The sequence below is a fragment of the Nelumbo nucifera genome, chromosome 8, assembly GCF_055504915.1.
Source record: "Nelumbo nucifera cultivar China Antique chromosome 8, China Antique-T2T, whole genome shotgun sequence".
NCBI classification, from domain to species: domain Eukaryota; kingdom Viridiplantae; phylum Streptophyta; class Magnoliopsida; order Proteales; family Nelumbonaceae; genus Nelumbo; species Nelumbo nucifera.
Window position 1 is genome coordinate 18,635,836 of NC_142656.1, and position 15,964 is coordinate 18,651,799.

General features: G+C 40.1%; 1 protein-coding gene across 3 annotated transcripts in view; it reads left to right on the plus strand.

The window, feature by feature from the left end:
- ALF4 (aberrant root formation protein) overlaps window positions 1–15,964 on the plus strand; it is a 60,213-nt gene that overhangs the window by 24,440 nt on the left and 19,809 nt on the right. For all 3 annotated transcript variants that reach the window (XM_010246485.3, XM_088893605.1, XM_019196158.2), the window contains exons 5-10: window positions 3,577–3,752; window positions 3,859–3,918; window positions 4,135–4,285; window positions 4,382–4,441; window positions 4,570–4,838; window positions 4,916–4,987. In XM_010246485.3, the coding sequence (XP_010244787.1) occupies window positions 3,577–3,752; window positions 3,859–3,918; window positions 4,135–4,285; window positions 4,382–4,441; window positions 4,570–4,838; window positions 4,916–4,987 (788 nt within the window). The remainder of the gene's footprint in view (window positions 1–3,576; window positions 3,753–3,858; window positions 3,919–4,134; window positions 4,286–4,381; window positions 4,442–4,569; window positions 4,839–4,915; window positions 4,988–15,964) is intronic.

Below are 15,964 nucleotides of genomic sequence, written 5' to 3' on the forward strand. Positions count from 1 at the left end.
AGTGTGGTTTGGATGGGAAGACCACTGTAGGGAGTTCTCCTGATCTGGTTTCCACCCCTATGACTCCTTTCCACCGAAACGACTTGAGCTGGACGATGATAGACGGGATTCCCTGTTTTAAGTCCCCTTATCCATCGCAAGCTTATCCTGCTCCACGTGACCAGTCACGTGACCACTTAAGTAGTCACGTGGGCTCTTATAAGGGTCACCCGATTCACTATTTAGACCACCCACCGACCCAGCTGGTTCAGACCTTGTTAAATGTTTTGTGTAACCAGGGCCATCAATTTTTTTAACCACGTCAGCATAGGATAACTCACCTGCCCTGTTTTTGCCTAATTAAAAAAAAATTAATTACTTTAAATGGCTGGCTTGTTGGTTGGTCTATCCGATTTGACTGGCTCTTTTCCATTTTAACATTCTTAGTCATTTCCTCTTCCTCCCCCAGTCCCCTCCGCCCACGTGACCTCCAACCTGCCAGCTTGGCATTGTCTTCAACCTCTGGAGTCCTTCCTCACCACAGCGCCTCAATCTCTGACGCCACCCACACCTGATACCAGGCTCCCCCAAAGTAAACTTCAAACGACCAGGCCAGGTTTTCTTGCTTCATTCCTGCCACTTGAACCTCGACTGCACTCAAATCCCTTTGGTATATTTCCAGTAAGACTCTCCCCATGCTGCATACAATTTGTTCAAGTACCGGCTCACACCCCAGATTAAAGGGAAGCCCAAGTAGCTTCAACCGAAAGCTTCCGTCTTTGAGTTCTACCTCCTTGCAGATTGGCGTCCAATTTTGAATCTGAATCAGACCCCCGTCTACTGTTACTATGTTGAAGCTTAAATCCAACTCGCCGACGTCAAGAATAGCTTTCCAGTCTGCAAACGGAAACAACATCGCCTCCATGGCAGGTTCTACTCTCGATGCAACTGCATCCAAGATTTTCGCTCAGTCCTTTACTCCCTCTTTCGCCGTTAAGACCATTCTTTTCTTCCATGTATCAGTCCCAGCTTCAACTACCACTCTGTGGCAGCCGGTTGAACATACCGCTGCAATACCAGGGTTCAGAGCACTCTGCACCTCAGTGGGTTTATACACCTTGGTTTCATTCCCCTCCCCTTGATCCTCTTGATCTTTCTCTTCATTGCCTTTTCCGAGTTGCTCCCCTTTTTCTGTTTCCTTTAGTTTTGCAGCTATGAGAAAGGACTGCAGCTTGCCCACAAAAGCTACTCAACCCAGCTGGTTTTTCCCTTCCGGTACACAAATTAGTTGTCTTCCTTTTGTGCTAAAGAGTTCCATTATAGTAATAAACCACCCCTTCTTGTTCCTTCTCAGTTCTACTTCAAGTTTCTTCCCTGGCACTGTCATGGAGTTTTTCCGACCCACTACTTTGATGGAATTAAGTGCTCCATCCGAAATCCCTTCACCCACAGAGTAACATCCTCTGGTAAGAATCAATTATCAAAAAAAAAAAAAAATAATCCTCTGGTAAGAGTATGGTCGCCCTGCTTCCTTCTCTTATCTTCAGTATGTCCGTTCCACTGGATCTTGCCTGTTCAAACCTAAACCTCTTTGCCTCAATCCCCGGCTCCGATTGCCACTTTCATGCTGCTTTGAACTCTCCTTTGCCCCTCATGCCTCCAGTTAGTCTTATCCTCTCCGCCAATTAGTTGATTATATTGTCCATCTAAATATTGCTCTCAGCTCCTATGTCTTAGTCTGCTTCCACTATTGAATTGCATGATCTTCTTATTGGTAGAGTAGAATTTCATATGATGTTTTACTCCTATTTTTGTTAATGGGGTTTAAATTTGTAGTAGTGGGGGGCTGTTAAAAGGCAGTGCAGTCAGTTTTTTTTTTTTTTTAAGTACATATTACATGTTAGCATAGTTTTCAAGGTGCCAAGGCGAGGCTAGGTGACAGGGGGTGCCTTGTCGCCTAGTCGCCTAGGTGCCCACCTAGGCGATGGATTTCTTTTAAGTAAAACATATATCCTAGGGTAGTTCCCTAGGTTCCATAACCATCTTTCCTTAATAATTATCCGTAATTTTCATAAGAGAAGTATACATTTCATGTTTAAATCTAGAAAAATCAACATTTTATGAGAAGAAAAAGAAGAAAGGAAAGAAAATTAAAAAAATATAGGGGCTGAACCCCTACTTTTGTTATAGGAAAAGAAGAAAAGAAAAGGTGGAAGAAGAAAATGTGTTGATTAGACAAAATTTTAAGTTCTTCCATTGCTTATTGGTTCAGGTTTTGAAATCTGTGAGGATTCGATAAAGGATTGAAATTTTGATACGATATGCCCCATATCGGGCGTATTGTATTGTATCTTTGGGGTCCCGATACACCTGTTTATAGGTGTTTTCGGGAACACATTTTTAAAGTAATATACATAACTATATTTAAAAATGAAATTGAAAACCAAAAAAATAAAAAAATTAGGGGGAATATCATTATAAGTACTGATACACCTCTGCCAATACACAGAGGTGTATCGATACTTTGAACCATGGGACCCTAACAAATAAGAAAATAATAAAAAGAAATTAGTATATAAACACATAAAATGAATATTCTAGTTTAATAATGTCTATTTTATAATTATAATGTCAAAAATTTAAAATACAAAAGTATTTTATAACACAGTACACAACTATGCGTGTTAGTCATGGACTCATGGGTTATTTCCTCGAATTTTGGAGAAAACGTTGTAAAATATCTTTTCTCAGTTTTATTTTTAAGTTTTATCTATCTATTTCTAATTTTTCCTGTATGAGTCTACCAGTTGGATGATTTAATATATCTTTGTGCATTTTTGTTGTTGGCTTCTTTTTCCTGTATAGGCCATATGAAGGTGTGTTTAGTAAAGACAGGTTTCTAGGGAGGCTATTATTTTGTCCCTTTAGTGAAAGAACAATTGATATAACTTCTGACTTGAATCTCATGCTATAATGCTAACCCATCCAAACATAATAATAGAGAAAAAAGGAAAAAAACAAAACTACTGATGCACAGAAATCCTTTGAATGAAACAGGCCAGATGAGGCAAAAATGTGAGCTTTTTTTGCTCTGAACAAGGTGCAGGCATTTGTTTTGAGTACTCTGACCTGTATACTGAATGAGATAACACTTGGGTCTTTATTAGTTTTCTCTGAAGTCTGACCACATGTTATCAGAAATTTGCACTAACAAGAGCTTCTCGATACCTTTGGACAGGGTCTTGTTTTGAGTTCTCTGACCTGTATACTGAATGAGATAACACTTGGGTCTTTGTTAGTTTTCTCTGAAGTCTGACCACAAGTTATCAGAAATTTGCACTAACAAGAGTTTTTTGATACCTTTGGACAGTTTGATATGCTAGGACTTGTGCACAAGAGAGTTTGATAAGTTAGAATTTGTGCACAAATTTCTCAGCCAGTTTTGTTAGGGTATCTTGAGGTATTCTATAATGAAGCTTAGTCAACTAGTACCCATGTTTTTGTTTTAATATGTTGTTTGAAAGATTAGAAGCTACAAAATTTATCTGCGACTAGTTGGTGAAGTTATTGATGCACTACTTATTCTTGCCTTTTCAGTATTTCTTTGTATTCAGAGATGCCACTTTGAGCAAATAAAGGTAGCAGTCCCTGGTATCCTCAATGTTCTAAAAGCCATCACTTCAGAATCAGATGCTGATAAAGATTCTGTTAAGGATTTGATAGTCAGAGCAATTAGCATTGCCACTTCCATGCAAGCAGTTTGCCAAAAGTTGGTATGCGATCGTTAAAGAAATCCTCCTGCTTTATGAGATTGTTGCTGTTGTTCTTGATGTATGGTCTACTTTGTCTCTCTAATTTTACCTTTGTTTCCTTAAACAGGAGGGCGGAAGAAAAGAGGAGCTTGTTGCTTTACTTGCCCTATTTGTCCTCCAAATTATGGTTAGAAATTCATGCAAAACTTGTGTTCCCATTCTTTTGTGGTTTTACTTTGTGTTTGCTCCATATTTTGAGCTCCGTGTTTTGGGGGATGGGTGTGTCAGTGATGCACTTTCCTTCAAGGTTGCCTGTTGATGGGCAGGCTTTAGTTTTGAAAGTTCATGTGTTTCAAAGTTTTCCCATTAATTAGTTGCTTATGAAGCCCAATATGGTGTTCAGGCTCTTGTTTCCAGTGGCATAATGGATGAAGCTCTAAGCTGTATTCCATTTGTGGAACAGCTGTCCCGCTTACTTCCATTTTGTGGCTTATCCTACCTTGGACTTATAACTGGAGGTGATGTTGATGCATCTAATGGTGTCATTCTTGGAGGTAACTTAGAAATTTTGTTGGTGGACTCTTGTCCTTGTTCTACTCCATTGCTAAGTTGAAAAATTTTCTAATTCATTTTTCAACAAAGTGTTGTAGAGGGCAGTGATGATTTCGAGAATTGTTTTTCTTTGGTCAAACATGGAGCATCTCTAGCAGGTTTTTACTGATACATCATATCTATGGAGTACCTTTGCTGTTGTGTATTTCTCCCCTTACTCTGAATGCTTATGTTGTTCTCTTCCTGTATTTCTTTACCCATTCATGTTCTTCCATTTTCCTTCCAGTGATTTGGGGCCATATCTCTGATGAAGTTGTGAAGGCTGCTGAGGAGGATTTGACTCTTCTAAGGGATAAACTCCTAAATAGTCAGACTAAGAAGTGGCAAGCAATAGGAATGCTACAAAATATACTTTCTTCAAGTGATCAACCATGGTTATTGAAAAGACATGCAATCGAGTTCTTGTTATGTATTACAGAAAAAAACAGCACTGAAAACAGAAATGGAGATATAGATTGCCAGTTTTATATACCTGGTCTTTTTGCTACACTAAAGGTACTATTATTCCATTTCTTGTGTCTTTGCACTGTTGTGATGTTTTTGCTCTCTAACAATAGAATGAAACATGCCAGGCAATTGAAAAGATTGTCATCTATGCATCAGATGCAGAAGTAAGGAAGAAGGCCTTCACTGCATTGAAAAGGGTAAGGGATGGTATCTTTAGTATGTGTTCGAAATTTTTAGTTGTCCATTGATCATCTTACAAATTGCAATGCTGATTTTGTCTAGTTTATTGTGCTGTGGTTGTGAACATATTTGCAATTTCAAGATTTCAACTTGTTGATTAAGAGTTCCTAGGATATTGACTTGCCTAGCCAGGACAACTACTTTTTGCTTTAGGGTATAAGCAATCAATGCCCATCAAGCAGTCACCAATCATAACCTTAAGCATCAAATGTACATATATAAAATTTAAATGCCAAGTATAATGTAATTAATATCACATGCTTTACTAAAATCAAATACAATTTATTTGTTCAATGGTTCATATTTTTCTGGGAGTCGATAATGTATTATGTTTTCATCGATTTGAAACTATAATGCCAGTGGAGGGGACCACTCCTATATGTGAGAGGCTGTACAAAAAACACCAAAATAAATACAAAATCAATTACACCTTAACATGTTACTGGGGGTCAGAAAAGTGAGATGCTTGGATATTATGAAATTCTTTTTTCTCTGAGGGCTATGAAAAAGTCTTTGGCTCTTTGCCATAACTTTACAGGTTTTATCATCTTGAGACTTGGTATTCTCAAAAATTCTGAGGTTCCTCTCCATCGTGATGGTCCAAAAAATGGCTGCAGGGATTAGACACCAACCTACTCTGCCTTTTTTCTGAGCCGGTTGACATTAAGAAGGGCCTCCATGGAAAATTTAGGAAACACCCAACTTATGTTAAGGGAATGAAGAAAATGACTCTCAGTTTGGACATTAGTGTGCAGTGTATAAAAAGATGATTGGCTGATTCTAGGCACCCATTATTGCAAAGGACACAATTTGCATAGGGAGCTCCATACCTCATCCATGTAATTTGTCCTTAGTGAGGCACTTCCCAATCAAAAGGGCTACTTTGGATGGAACTCTAGTTGCTCAAATGGTCTTGAAAGGGAAAAGGAAGAGTGTGTTAGACTCAAATATGCAAGTATATTATGCAAAGGGTTTGACTGAGAAGAGATGCTTCCTTTTTTTTTGGATAATTGAGTGAATTTTATTAATCACCATTTACCAAAGATAAGAAATACAAGCATCCCAAGGAGAAACACAAGATGCAACCTCTCTAAAGTAGTCAATTACAACTTTTCAAAATCACTAGAACAAGTTATAAAGTAGCCCAAAAAAGAGCTTTCTTGGCTACCCCTTGTTTGGCCAAGGAATCAGCCACAATATTCACTGACCTGCTTACCCATTTAACATCAACTCTCATTTTGCTAGTTAGCATCTTCACTTTTCTGAGGAGGTCTGTATAGCCTCAAATTGGCAGCATCCAGGTTTGATAGCCACTGTGCTACCACCTGAGAATCCCCTTCATTAGAAGATGTTCCACCCCAAAGTGGTTAGCAATCTAGATCCCTTGTACAGCAGTTAGTATCTCTGCCCTTGTAGAATCTTCCACTCCCACCAGTCCTGAAAATAAGGAGATAATGTTGCTGTCCTTATTCCTTAGCACACTCCCTACACCTGAAGGCCCAGGATTACCTTGGCTGCTACCATCAAAGTGCAATTTAATGACACCTTCTGGAGGATGTTTCCACTCTACCACACTTCTATTCTTCCTAGTGGAGGTATTAGCCACTGCAAACCAATTTCTCCAAAGATCATCAAAGGAGAATTCAGCAAACAGGACCAAGGTCTTCAGCCAATGGATTGCTCTTATTTAGATATAGTCCTTCACTTCAGCCAAACTGCTTTCCTTCTCTAGGAAGATTCCAGCATTCCTTTCCACCCAAACAATCCATAAGATAGCTGCCCTGATACATTTCCTCATAATTTTACCTCTTCTCGTGTGCCACCCAAGAGTAGATGGATTAAACAACATACTTACATCAGGCGGTGGGTTCCACCTCGATATGTTGCAAAGAAAAAGGCCAAATTTGTGCCTGTCACCTCATGTTTGTAGCCTCTGCTTGGGTTCTGGTGAGACAATCACATACCTATTAATTTCTTGTCTATCTGTGTGCTTTCTTTGGACATGGTTCTCTTCTATCTTTGGTTGCAGATGGACACCTCCCCTCAACGTGGTAAGCTTTTTTGACCCAAGCTTTTTTAGGCAACCGAAGAAGCGTGAAAGAATAATGTGGAGGGTCACAAGAGCAGTTATCCTATGGTCAGTTTGGGAAGAAAGAAAGAATAGAATCTTCAAAGGAGTGGAGAAATACAAGGTGGAAATTGTAGAAAGAATAACCATTGTGACTATTCAATGGTTGAAAACTTTGGATTTATTTAAAGACTTCTCAGCTGAAGACATTTAAAGGAATTGGGGAGTGGTGGCAACTACAACCTCCATAAAACCTATCGTGCGGGAGTTGTGATCCCCACAAACACAACAAAGAATGAAATTGAACTTTGATGGGAGCTCTAGAGGTAACCTGGGCCCTTCAGGTATAGAGGGAGTTTTCAGAGATGAAAATGACAGAATTGTGGCTATGTTTTCGGGGCCAATAGGAGTGGGGGACTCATTGAGAGCGGAGGTGATGGCCTTGCTTCAAGGTGTAAGATATGCCGAACAATTGGGGTCGCACCAAGTTGAGATAGAGGAAGACTCTAAACAGTTAATTGATTGGTTGCAATCAGGTAAGTTGGGAGCCTGGATTTATAGACAGCCCATAAGGGAAATCCTCAATATAACAAGGGAGGTTGGTGCTTACTCCAAATGGACAAGAAGATCAGCTAATGGCTTAGCTGATACGTTGGCTAAACAAGGGACTGTGAGGGAGGGTATGTTCTGGGCAGTTTTGTAAAAAAGATTACTGGGGACTCAATACCTTTTTAGGGGTTGACAGTTGTACACTTGTACTTAATATTGTATTAATGAAGTTACCGTTTCCAATAAAAAATAATAATAATAATAAAATAAACTAAAGCTCTAACTCTATAAAGCTGCAACAAAGAAGCAGGATATCAGTAGATGGTAACAGTCCTCATTTTGGGCCTTACACAGGAAGCACCGGTTAGGGGAAAGACAAAGATAATGTCTCTTCTTTAGCCTTCAGATGCTGATTTTCTGGTTCAGAAGGATTGCAAGAAGATTTTTATTTATTTTTTGATCAGAAATGATAACTTTCATTAGAGATAAATTAAACTGAAATACAGAAGTCAACCCTTATTAGAAAAGGTTGATCCAATAAACATCAAACATTACAGCACTGCTCAGTAAAGTCTCTCCCTTACAGTCCCTTGTTATGATTGCAAGAAGATTCACCATTATTGATAAAAAAAAGAAGATTCACCATTTGTTCTCATGATTGACTTGGGGACAGTAGAGACAAAAATATGAAGATTGGTATATCATTATTCTTTTTTCCCCCTGAAAGAATTCTCTATTTATTTGCTTTTGTTATCTATTATGTACTTAATTGCTTATTTGCTTACTGCTTAGTTGCTAGATACCTATGCAATTGTAAGTTATAGAAATTTATTTTAGTTCTAGTTGCAAGTGATGCCTAATCATCATGAGAGTAAAGGCTCACCTTGAAAGGCTAAACCACACAAAATGGATATACTTATTTTGAGATTGTACCCATGTTGACATATCCATCATCAAATTCAGGAGACTTGCACAATGGATGTGCTGGAAATGCTAGAATATTTAAAGAGAGAATGCCGTCTAAGGAAGTTTTAATAGAGGAGCCACTCTATGGAGTATTTGGGAGGAAAGAAATGACAGAATTTTAAAGAGAGAATGCTGTCTAAGGAAGTGTTGATAGAGATATTTCTTTTAAGGTGGCTCATTGGATGCTTTTGCTGATTTTACGACCCTTAATTTCATTAGGAATTCACAAAGTATTGTAAACTCATTTACTAGAAGATATGTGATTTTGAATTGGATGCCACCTGATAGGGGGTATGATAAAAGTTAAATTTTGATGGTTGCAATACTTTATAATCCAGGTGAGTCTGGGATTGGGCCACCGGGGGGCAGGTATCAAAGATAGTGAAGAACATCTTTTGGCCTTCTATTCTGGTTCTATAGGTTATAGAGACACAACTAGGGCGAAAGTCATGGCAATGCAACATGGATTAAGGATGGAAAAGAGACGCAACATCGAGAATCTTGTCGTGGAAGGTGATTTACATGTGGTGGTGGAATGGTTGTTTAAGTGATAGGATGAGTTTTTGGCATTACAGACATGAAATCAGGGGCACTAAAGGAATGAGAAGGCTAGGGGGGGGGGCATATAGGTGGATTCCATGTTCAGCCAACAGTGTGGCAGATTCATAGCTAGATAGGGTGTATGAAGGAATCAGATGTATTGGGGACTGATTTCCCAATGGTGAAAGTTGTAACGCCAAAAATGAAAGAACAATAAGAAAGGGGTGGGGAGCTTTTGCTTGGCCACACAAAGGGGTGGCAAACTTACTAATGCATATACATAACTCTTGTATCTTAAATTAATAAACAGTTACTGCTGCTGATATGGTTGCCTTTCTCTATTCAACTTCTTGATCAAAAGTTTATTGCTATGTGAAATGAAGAGATGCTGCGCAAGGACAACAAAACAAAAGCTCATAAATTCACTTACAACGGCATCTTTTAAACCTTGATCAAAGAAACAGCATCCTTTAAACCCCAAGATACAAGAAAAATACAAGCTAATCTTGTAGGGTGAAGCCCACAATTCATTGCTAACTCCACTCCCTACCAAGTGGATTGAGGTCTTCTCTTGGTCTCCTAGTGATTTGACATACTGATCCAAATAAGATCACATGCAGATTTAACCTCATCCAATCAGATTAAAATCCGAGCCCGATGAAATATTATTATTTTATATATATAACATAATATAATTATGTATATAACATTAACTTTTTTTTTTTTAATTATAAGCACAGAAAGTTAGACTCGGGTGGAAGTAATAAGAAATGATCTAAGTGTCCATAATTTAATGATGGTGCCAAACAGAATGGAATGACTAAACAGGGTTCAGGCAGCCAACCCCATATAGTTAGGACAAGGCTTAGATGATGGTGATTAAATTCAATGTGATTAAAATCCGAGTTCAACTTATCAGATATCAATTCACATTTTGATCTAACATTTGGCAATTAGATCAAATTTGAATGTAGCAGGATCCGGTCCGAATCCAACCTGATTACAACCCTAATTCTAGTCTCCTTGATACAACACAACCAAGGATACTCACCTCCTTTCTTCATCCACCAAATGACCATGTATGAATCCCCCTCTACCTCCACCTTAAAACAGGATCCAATCTTGAATCCAACTTGATTGCAGCCTAATTCTAGCCTCTTCGATACAACACAGCACAAGGATACTTACCTCTTTTTTGGAGATAAATAAAGAAAAAAACTTTATTGCTAACAAGGAAAAAGATACAAATTCATCGTCTATGGTGACAAGGAGTCAACAACAAAACCGAACAAACCAAGAAAATATGAAAAACAAAGACACTAATCCAAAATACAAAGAAAACAGAATCAATCATTCAAAGTGCACCACAAATCTGCTCCAAAATCATCTTTCCTGTGGCCTTCAAATTTTGAAGATCTTTTTTTTTTTTTTTTTTTTTTTGCAAAAGGTAAGGTAGTTTTTATTAAAAACGAAATGGGAAGAAAGTATACAAGAGGTATACAAAAGGAAAACAAGCCCAGTAGACCCCAAAAAAGACCGACTCCCAACCTGAACACACTCACTCAAGGGCTAGAAACAACAAAACAAAACAACACATGAGATAACATCCAACATCAGAGCCTCAGTCTAACCTAAATCCAATGGCCAAAAACACACCCCCAAAACAAGAGAAGGCAGGAAGACGGCTAGTTTAGTGGGTCGAGTTGCTTTTATCTTTGCCTCTTCTACCCCTCCCCCTCAGGAAGGAGGATTAGCAACCAACAAATCATACCAATCAATCAATAACTTGGATTTTCTGCTCCCTAACGGAAGCATCAAATGTGCGGAAGAGAAATCTGACCACGAGCTCTCTGTCTCCACATCTGCATCTGAGACAGAACAAATGTCATTCTAAGAGGTATGAGCCTTCACCTTGTTGGCGAAATTAGCTCTAAACCAGTCCCTTATTTGAGGTTCTTGCTCCATTGGGTAGGACACCACAAGAAGCTTCCTGAAACCCATTTTTTCTCCACCTGATCTACACCAACCACCTGTTCAGAGCAACCTTCCTCCTCTTGTAGGTCAGAGAGGGACTCACTCACCAAGTCCCCATCAAAATTGGGCTCACCTTGTGCTAGACGAGATGTCAAACCTGACTACATTTCAGTCAGACTAAATGTTTTCAAAACTGGACCAGACCGCATGGTTGGACCAGAAAAACCGGGAATGACCGGTTCCATTTAACCCCAAAGCCACTTTTTGGCCAAAAATTGTTGATTTGGTCAGCGATCCGCTGACCCAGGCGGTTGGACCGTCGAACCGTTTGACCTGGGAATGGTTTTTGGCCGTTTTTTTTTTTTTTAATTTTTAATTTTTTCTGTTAGAGCGAGTGGTTCGTTTGGATTGGACTGTTGGACCGTTCGACCTAGGAAATGGATCCCAGAACAGTTCCCTGTCTAGTCCGATTTTAAAAACCATGGTCAAACTTTCATTCCTGGATGAAGGATTTTGGCATAGATGGTTGATGGTTCCCTTCATCACCACGTGAAGGGTCCTTAATTCTCTCAAATCTCTACCAAATGGATTTCAAAGGGATGAGATCTTTAGAGGATCTTGCCGAATGGGCTTCAAAGCATAACAAGGTGAGCCCAATCCATGAACTTGGCCACTAGGTGGGCGAATAAAAAAAATTAGGTTGACCCATAAAGGTCGACCCAACCCCCATGTCGAAAATGAACTAAACATTCTCCGCCCGCCTAACATACTTGGAAACAGATTGAAATTTGAAAATCCCGCCCACCGTTGAGTAGAGAAGCTTGAAGTTTTTGTTTTCTTTGGCGGCCGGTCCTTTGATGGCACCAAGTCTAGCGAAGCTCTGACTAGTGGCTATGCCACCTCAGATTTCCCACCTGCTAAAGAAGATTGACTCTGGGGACAAGCCCTCGCTTGAATGTCCTCCAACGCTGGGAGCCTATGCAACTCCCTTTCCCCAGTCTCTCTGCTTACCTTGTGAAGTAGAACCTACCACTTCTTCCCTCTTCGTCTTCTTCTTTTACGGCGCTTCCATTTGACATAAACCATAGATGCCCCACGATCGAATGGAAAGCCTCCACTATTCCCCAGATCTAACCCTAGCGTCGAAACAAGGTGCACTTGTTCCAATCCCGTGTACAGAGATAGAGCAGATGATTGTAGGTTGAAATCCCATTTGCTACAACTCTTAGTTCAGAAGACAACTGGGAACTCAATATCTTCTACTACAATCCACAAAAGATACTTGACGCCTCTTACTTCAAGTTCTAAAATTTTGGGGATGTCGCGAACTGCCCTGCTCCACATTAGAAGACTGAGGGCTTCGAGATTTTTCCAAGCGAGATTGTTTGGGTCCACGATGAAGAAATCACCAATTGCGTCCCCAATCTCCTTGAAGACTGTTTGGCACTAGATTGAGAGAGGAACACCGAACACTCTAATTCACCAATTTCCGGAACCACGACTCTATCTTTCCGAGCAGCCTACTTGGGTCCAATGCGACAAAGAGAAATGCAACCCATTGAGAAAGAGATTTTGGGAGTGAAAAGCTCTGCGTGCTTCACCTCTACTCCTTATCAAATCATAAAAACAAACCTGTTGCTAGTTTTGGTTTGCTTTCAGATTTGGTTATCTCTTGGAATTTTGGATTCAGAAGAGGGTTGAGGGAAAATGAATGTGAGCCTCTAGTGCTTTTGATCTCAACACTTGAAAGGGTCTACTTGGACCAATCTATAGCTGATAGTAGAGTTTGGTCCCCAACTCCTGATGGGTTATTTTCCTGTGCATCTTTCTTTGGTTTGCTCACTCACATTGATCCTATGAGGGTGAACTTCCTAGTGAGAGAAATCTGGTGTAAACCGATCCCTCCAAAAGTACAAGCTTTCTGTTGGGAAGTGTTCCTAGGGAAGGTAAACACTTGTGATGTGCTACAGAAAAGGAGGCCAAACAATTGCCTCTCTCCTCATGTGTGTGTCCTTTGTACGGATTGTGGTGAAACCCTAACCCACTTACTTTTATCCTGCTCTTTTGTTTCTGGTATTTGGAATGTTGTTTGTTCTCTCTTTGGATGCATATGGGTTCCCCCACAGGATGTGGTAAGTCTTTTCAGCCCCTCCTTCCCGAGACAACAGAAGAAAAGAGGAAAGTGCTTATGGAAGTTAGCAAGAGCAGCTACAGTATGGACTATATGGGAGGAAAGAAACCTAAGAATTTTTTCTGGAAAAAGAAAATCAAAGGAGGAAGTTATTGAAGCCATAAAAATCATAACTGTACATTGGGTGAAGCCCATGGAGTTATTCAAAAATTACTCCACGAGTGAGATTCTAAGAAGGTGGGCTGAAGTAGCACAAACAGATTCACCCAAAGTAATTGTGAGTGTGGAATGGAAGCCACCGGCACTGAACAAACTAAAACTAAACTTTGATGGGAGTTCTTTTGGCAACCCAGGAAGGGTAGGCATAGGGGGGGGTGTTTAGAAAGCATCTGGGTGTGGTGACTCAATACAGGCTGAATCTCTAGCCCTAATTCAAGGTCTAAAGATGGCTGAGCAGATGGGTACAACAGACTTAGAAATAGAATGAGACTCACTATTGGTCATTTCTTGGGCTAAAAATATCACATCAGTACCTTGGAAGCTCAAATTTATCTTCAGAGAAATTGACATACTTGCAAGGAGGATCAACTCTCAGTTTGGTTGGGTCAAACGGAATGCAAATGGGATGGTGGTTGTAGAGTAGATTAATGCTTCTCTGCAAAGTTTAACTATTGTAACTGATTTTCTCTGTTTTAATTAAAAATTTCTTGCTGATCAAAAAAGAAAAAAAATACTCTGCGTGCTTCTTCCTCTAAAGCAAAAATGATGAGCCACTTGCTCCCTTCAAGTCTTCGCATAGACGGAGTTTGCAGGTTCCGCTACTGGAGAGATGTCCAATGTTCTACCTCTTCGTTTGAAGGGCAGCCTCTTGAGACATGCAGAATCGGACATCTGTGGAGGAAGGTTTCGCGATACTGAACCCCATCTCAGCTACCACGACCTTGATAGAACTTCCAAGCACCCAAACTGATGCAAGACCTTCCTCCGAAGTCCCAAAATCTGCCATGAATAGATTCACTTTGTGTTGTAAGCATGAAACACCATCCCATCTTCACTTTGCACAGCCAATTATGAAGATTTAAAACCCAGCCAATTATCCTTGAGCTAATTACCACCCCTACTTCATTGCTTTTCATCTTTCCTTCATTTTTTTGTTTCTCTCCTTCCAAACCTTCCAACAGACATCAAAGGGAATGCAACTCCAAATGATTTTAAACTTAGAGCTTCATTGAACTCTTGGCCTGCAACTGAAGATCTCATTGTAATTGATCGGGGACCACCCAACCACCCTGAAGAGCTTGAAGAAGTAAGCCTCAAATGCCTTTCACAAAGTAGCAATTCTGTTTGGAAACTGAAATCCTCTTTTTTTCAACTTATCTTGAGTGAGGATACTATCCATTGAGACCAACCAAGCAAATGCCTCTGCTCTTGGAGGAATTGGTTTCCCCCAAACACCTCTAATTGAATCGGCCTCCACTCGATTTCTAACCAGAGCATTGTAGAGAAACTTGACTGTGAATCTTCCTTCTTTACATTCCTTTCACCATTTAAATTTGAAGCCAAGGGGTCAATCAACACCTCTTGTAACTTTGCCAGCATCCCTACACGCTCCACCTCCCAATCAAATAAAGGTCTTCCAAATGTAGGACACCATACAACTGAACCATTACTGATCTCATAGCGGTGGAAAATAGGCACCACTTTCTTGCTCAAATTGTAAAGCCTTGGGCAAAGATCACAAAGCTTTTCAACTCCTAACCATTAATCTTTCCAAAATCTTACACTAGACACATTCCCCACTCTCCAAGAAAAGAAAGGTTGCATCAATGAATTGAACTTCATTATCCTCTTCCACACACTTACCTCATAGGATGATCTCACCTCCCTCGAATCGCACCCAAAGATCACCACCCCATAGGCCCATACTTACATGCTACAGCCCTCCTCCAAAGGGTTTACCTCTCCCTCCCAAACCTCCACATCCATATTCCCAACAAGACTTTATTGAAAGTTCCCACCCTTCTCACTCTCAAGCTCCCATCTTTTTTAGCTCTACATACCAAGTCCCACTTGACCAAATGAAATTTCTTCCTTTCCGCTTCTATGTTCCACCCAATGTTTTAAAACGCGGAGGCGTGACATGAGGCGTTGCACTACCTAGAGGCATGAGTCGTAGTTCAGAACGCAAGTGGTGTAAGCCTCCCGAACACAAGGAGGCGTAAGCCTCCTTAAGAGGAGGGGGGTTAGGAGGAGGATGAAGAGGAAGGGGGGATCTCATTTTTTCTTTATTTTTAATAAAAATTTTTTATATTAAGAAGAACAAAGATGCATAACATTAGTTGAAGCCCCGACTAAAAAAAAACAAATTGGGCTGCATTGAGAAGGGGGCGGGTTCGCCCCCCAACCGAAGGGGCAGGGGGCAAACCACTTTCTTCCCCTTAGCTTTTCTTCCCTTCCCTTCCCTTTCCTTTTCTTTTCTTTCCTTTTCTCTTTTTTTTTTCTTCTCTTTCTTTTTCTTTCCCTTTCCTTTCCTTTCCTTTCTTTCCTTTCCTTTTTTTTTCTTTTTTCTTTTTTTTGTCTTTTTATATAAGATGTGCATGAGGCGCATGAGGCGTACGCCTCTAGCACACCTCATGAAAAAAGTGCATGAGGCGTACGCCTCTTGCACCTAAGGCGTACACCTCAGAGGTGTCAGCGCCTCTGGCA